We start from the raw sequence: 5,926 nt of genomic DNA on the forward strand, positions 1-5,926 counted from the left end.
GAAACCCTGTGTGGCCTTGGACCCCATTACTGCTTTAGCAGCAAGAGCTTTGAAGCATTCCGGGCTTGATGAATTCAGAGTAGACGTTTTGGTCTCAAACAGCTGACGAGGGCTGCAAGGATCTTTCATCACCAAATAAAATGCAAACCACAACATCTGTCATGAACAGCTTTTCACAGTCAGGTAGTAGTTTAAGAAAGAGTGTACTTGTCATGGAACATTCATTATTTATTATTAAAACACGTGACAGTTGATGACCGACATAAGTAAGATAGTTAAAACAAATATGTGCCCTAGTGAATGAGGTCTCCTTGTGACCGTGTGTGTGAATGCGTTTTGTTCAGTGTGCTGAGGAGCTGGAATGGCCTTCAGTAGCGCACACGAACTCTCCACGAGTAGTTTGTGAGAATTTTGTCTTTTTTCTTCACAATGCAGGTGTATGTGCCTTCGTTGATGGCATTGGCCACTATGGTTATGTGGTCATCTTTCAAGGAGATGTAGTCCGGGTGAGAGAACTCCAGCAGCTCCCCGTCCTTGTACCAGCTAAAACAGGAGTCTTACGTTAGTGCGTCCATGAAATCATACTGCATCATCGCTGCGGTAAGGTGGACTGATAACAGATTAGAGATACTCACTATACTTTGCCTTTCTTCGATGCTATTTTCTTCCCACAGCGAAAAGTGAGCGTCTTTCCCTCGACGACCAGCTTGTGCTTGGTCCTCGGGGTGTCGGGGTGGGAGCCATAGTGGGGAAGGGGAATTCTGAAGAGGATTCAAGGGGCATAGTGATGCTCCAAAATAAAATGTGTAAATATCTTACAAGGATCCCAACCATATAACAATCATCTGAGAGCAATGTGCTAGAAAAAAGAGATTTTCCTGTACCTCAGTGTATTTCATGGAGAACGGAGATATCACAACTTGCTCCCTTAACCTTACCTCGCCAAAAATCAAAATATCTGTTACAAACCTTATCATGCCAGACACTTCACAACCCCTGACCTGCTGGCGCCGTGGCTGTCTTATCAATATAATCTCTCCCATCTGTTTTCTGACAAACACAACAGGCCGCCTTGTGATCAACTTAAAGTCTGCTTAAAAAACAGTCGCTCTCGTTAATGCCGCAAAAATCCAAATTGACCTTCTGTGTCTAACCCTCAAGCCACAGTCTGAAATTCCAGCGGTTTGGAGTCACTCAGGAATTTTCCACAGCCGTACAACGTCTCCCAATCAACAATGAGGAACAGATTACTGCGAGCCAGAAATCGTATCCTCTTGCCTCTCTCCACACTGTCCCTTGTTGCTGACAAAAACCTCAGAAAGCCACAACAATCTATGGGCTGTGATGGTTAAGAGGAAAAATTTCCTGTTGTGCAACATGAGACCTCAGCACCAGTGTGTCCCACAATAACCCTAAGGCTTAGGCTGTCAGATTGCTGATGTGTCATCAATACTTGGTGCAGAGCCAGCCATCAACAGGTACCTGTCAGTGCTCTTGGCTAAAACACACATTGCCTTCCTAGGGAAACTGGTATTATCCAGAACTAAACACAAACTCCTCCAGTGGCAAGTGAACTGTCCCTTCAAATCAGATTCTTTAAAACCACATCACAGCTCTGCATGGAGGGACCTGTTGGCTCTTGTTGCTTCATTGGCAAATGGTTCACAGCGGCTCCTCGCACCCCCACCCCCCACCCCAACCTACCGTACCCGGACTGCTGCTACTGCATCTTACCGTAACAGAAATCACAGCTGGAAGGGCAGTGCTTCTGCATCAGCTTGCGCTTGCTGTCGCAATAGCCTTTCCGAGCCCAGGCCGGACAGATAAATAACCGGTCCAAACATCCTGGAGGAGAGGGGGAGATGGAGTGAGTAGGAGGTTGAGGAGGATCAGACAACAGCTCTCAGTCAGCAGCAAAAAATTGGATCCCCAATCCAGTTTTTCTTCCAATGAAAATGACTCACCCTAATGCACGCTAATGATGACTCATGAGTAATTTATAGAATATTCATTAATGCGACGTTGGCTTTCAGTGTCATATAGGATATAGACAAACGCTGTAGTCATCGTAGTCATGGGTTTTCTACTACTGGTCTCTAGATGTAATTCTTCTAATGCCAGGATCAGACTGCACAATATGTTTGCTTTTCGAGATGGTCACTAGTCAGATTAAGCTGTCTTAAATTCTTGCCCTGACGTGGCACACTACATGATGGACCTCCACCAACCATAGCTTGTCATCTTTTCTGACTTTCACGGCATGTGCATGTGTCATGAAGGTGGTGTAACACATCCTCTCTTTCACTTTGGCATGTTTAACGTGTACCAACAACGTCACGGAACCTGTTGTAGACGTTGTCAAACTGGATTAAAAAATGCAAGGCTTCTCCGATGCTGCATCAGTTGTCTTTCACTATGATAAAATGAGCAATGCTCCGTGCTCATTTATGTTCCAGACAACGCATGTCTGTTAGGCTTGACTTTCAGGCCTAATCAGTCTGATCCCAGGCAGGAGGACTGGTTTTGCTGTTTTGGTCTTGACAAAGTCTTCCATTCATTCAGGCTTCAGTGGTTCACCTTTTGGATGAATGCCAAAGGTCTTCAAGGCCAAATAAGTCCATTCGCCTTTGCTTCCTGAATGACTGACAACGTCGTCATTTTGATTTACAATTGTCAAAGCCCATTTGTATAGTAAAGTAAGAAACAAGGATTGTGAACATACCATAGAGACGGTGCAAACCCCACACGTCATCCTGTGTGATTAGCTTGCGCCCTGTCAGCGTTGCATTCAGGTGCATTATAGCTTTCCGGTCCATGGAGTGCATGAGTCCCAGGACGTGGCCAATTTCATGAGTTGCCACATGGACAAGATCTGTCAGCCAAACCCCTGCGACATACATTTACATTTCATTTAGCTGACGCTTTTATCCAAAGCAACTTACAATAGCTATACATGTCAGAGGTCGCACGCCTCTGGAGCAACGAGGAGTTAAGTGTCTTGCTCAGGGACACAATGGTGGATGTCTCACAGTGGGAATCGAACCCAGGTCTCCCACACCAAAGGCAAGCATCTTATCTATGTGCTGTCACCACCCCAGATAGATACTGTTGGTTATTTTCTCTTTCCGTTGCCATTTACCCGACAACCTGTCCAGCTGAGCATCGGCTTCATCCATCACCTTATGGGTTAAATATTAGCAGATTCAACAAACATGATAAAGACACATGCCTTTCTTCCAGCTGTAGCGCATGTTTCCCAGAATCCAGTATTCGTGGTCATCAAAGTGGATCTCACCAATTGGCGGGAAGAATGCATGAGCCAATTCTCCTGTGATGCCGTCGAAACAATGGTGCAAGTAGGACTGCAGGCAGTCTGTGTGGTTGACGGGGTAGAAGCCTGCCAAGAGAGGGAGAGAGAGACACATACCTCAGAGCCGAGGGAAACCCTCACTCCATTATTTCTGCTCTGTGTAGACTACAGCGGGGGGATGATTGATTACAAAAGACAGAGCTTTTTCTTCAGCCTTCACCCTGCAGGATGACAACCATTCCTCTCACTGTCATTGAATATTTATGCAGGACCCTGGAGTTTGCACCCATAGGGATAGATAAAGCATCATTTAGAATGCCTCACCATGGGCTGACATGTATGGAAGTTGTAAAGCTTTTTTTTTTTTTCATTTAGAATTATGAATCATGCTGAATATAAGCTTGGTAATATAGTTGCGGTAGTGTGATTTAATAAGTTTGGAGCCGAAGACATTTCGGCGATGACAGCACGGAGAGAAAAACAGTAACGGCAAAGCAGAAGTCTGGATCTCAGAGCCAAGGAACATCTGTTGGGGACTGATGCAGCCACATGCAGAGTACCCACCGATCTTAATGTCTGCTTCTTGGTCAGCTGGCACCTCTCTGAAGCTGAACGGCGAGACGTCGCTCCACATGCCAAAAGCCTTGCCAATGCCTCGACGCGTGTCACTGGCATTTATCAAGTTTGTAGGGTAGGAGAGCAACCTGCTCAGAAACAACAGCATTATGTAGTTAAATCTGGTCTCCACACACATTCCTCTACAACAGAGCAATATGCCAAAACACAATGGCTACTGTTCAGAAAGACCACAATTCCCACATGCACTGCAAGTACAGCTCCATTACTGAGATTTTATATTCCCTTAGATTGTGGCTAAGGTTAGACTGATATGGATCATTTTTATAAGAATCAGATATTCATCAGCTGGTAACATCTACTGTCAATATGTAAGAGATGAAGATGTCATTTCACTAATTCAGGAACGAAAGAAATTTGGTTCAATGATTAGCCTACTTTTTGAACCCGGTGGCCAAACCTTTCTAGTTCAATCCAGTTCATCTTATAAAGGACTTTCTGGGATCATCTTTTTACAGCTCCAAATGTGTTGCAGCCAACCAATAGCAGTGGGGTTGCAAAGCACCACCATATGCACCTTTATTTTCCTCTCAAATACAAGCAGAGAGTTCTGCAAAGCGATCACTGTCCGATGATGCACTTTGAACTTTTGTTGGTCCTACAAGCTTCAATGGACGTCTTGACTGACATGAGATGAGAAGATACTGACAAGCTCTTCAATTTGAGGTAGATTAATCCATTCAGGTGCAGCTTGCCTACACCAACAACAGTATGACTACAAGATCTTTAAGTTTGCCATAAGGTTTGCTAATACCTACTTCAGCTGAAAAATATCTGTGCTTGTGTTTCCCTGCCAAAACTAACATCAGTCTTAATTTCCCAGGAGGATATGTTTTCCTTTTTCCATTTTCTACAACTGTAATTTGCTGTTGCGTTGAAGGAAGAAATGCAGATGAATACTTGTATGTAAGCTTGAACTTGTCCCACTGGAGCTTCTCTGGGGTAAGGGTGTAGCGCTTGTTCCTGGAGAGGTGAAGCATTTGTGACCGGGCCTCTTTCCGGACCCCGATGAGCAACACAGTGGTGTAAGGTTCTTCCTTGGACAAAGAAAAACCTTTAATTAATCACATCGCACTGAAGTGAAGTTAGGGAGGGAACCTTGAGGCTATAACTGGGTTCTAATCTAAAGATGATCAGTGTGGATTAGGCTTCCAAAAGAACTCAATGAGAGAAATATTTTTGTTAGATCAAGGCGTATTAAAAGCCTCGGAAAGGTTTGATGTTTGACTTGTTTTTATCTTGACCCTCAATTGCTGTTATTTTACTGCCTTGCATCTGGATGTTATGCATTAGATTTCCATGCAAAGGCATTCTATCTCATTGATTAATAAGTCCACTTTCCAACACTTGAAGTTCAGCCTTGATTATGACCCAGGAAGCCTTTTCTCCTTCCTCTCCTAACTGAGATGATTTATGAGGACTCACAGAGACATAACTAAAGTGAAAAACAGATGAAGCTACATACAACTGCCCTTGCACCCTGACTCTTGGTTTCTTTACAATGGGCCACTTCACCCTTTTAACCCCATCTATGTGCTTAGAGACTGACAAGTGCATTACTGTACATCATGTGTAAATATTGGACTGATTAGACTCATAAGAAAGTTTGGGGGCATGTTCATGAAATTTATAGGGAGTCCCTAAACTGAATCTTACTTTGACCCCCTGGTCATCATGTCTTCTCCGTCAGTGGTCATTATTCTACTTTCTTTCCAGAAATATGACTTATTTTATTCAGTTTGGAAGTGTTTGCAGTAAGTGTGAAGTCGGTCAAATGGGCTTAAATGAAGCTCTTGTCAGATTGTCTAATAGCATCTGAAATGTCCCTTTGGAATCTGAAGTTCTTCCAAACAGACTTGCCAACAAACACAGTTATTTTACACAGCAATTGGCCCGGGTGTGTGCACTGTCAGACATTTCAACTTTTACTTGAAAATGCAAGTTAACTCAACACGATGCCTTTGTTTCAACTCACAGATT

At 43.8% G+C, this 5,926-nt stretch overlaps 1 protein-coding gene across 1 annotated transcript; it reads right to left on the reverse strand.

Moving 5' to 3' along the window:
* Positions 1-207: 207 nt before the first annotated feature.
* Positions 208-4,983, reverse strand: LOC119903180 (matrix metalloproteinase-23-like; the record flags this gene model as incomplete). Its single annotated transcript, XM_038719437.1, is given in 8 exon segments — positions 208-543; positions 636-726; positions 729-761; positions 1,735-1,845; positions 2,723-2,887; positions 3,230-3,397; positions 3,875-4,014; positions 4,847-4,983. Coding segments are annotated over 8 exon segments (1,020 nt in total), but the record flags the coding sequence as incomplete, so codon positions are not given.
* Between the last annotated feature and the right edge of the window lie 943 nt (positions 4,984-5,926).

The sequence above is a fragment of the Micropterus salmoides genome, unplaced genomic scaffold (assembly GCF_014851395.1).
Source record: "Micropterus salmoides isolate LMB-PRFRI ecotype aquatic unplaced genomic scaffold, ASM1485139v1 Ms_hic_scaffold_1402, whole genome shotgun sequence".
Classification (NCBI taxonomy): Eukaryota; Metazoa; Chordata; class Actinopteri; order Centrarchiformes; family Centrarchidae; genus Micropterus; species Micropterus salmoides.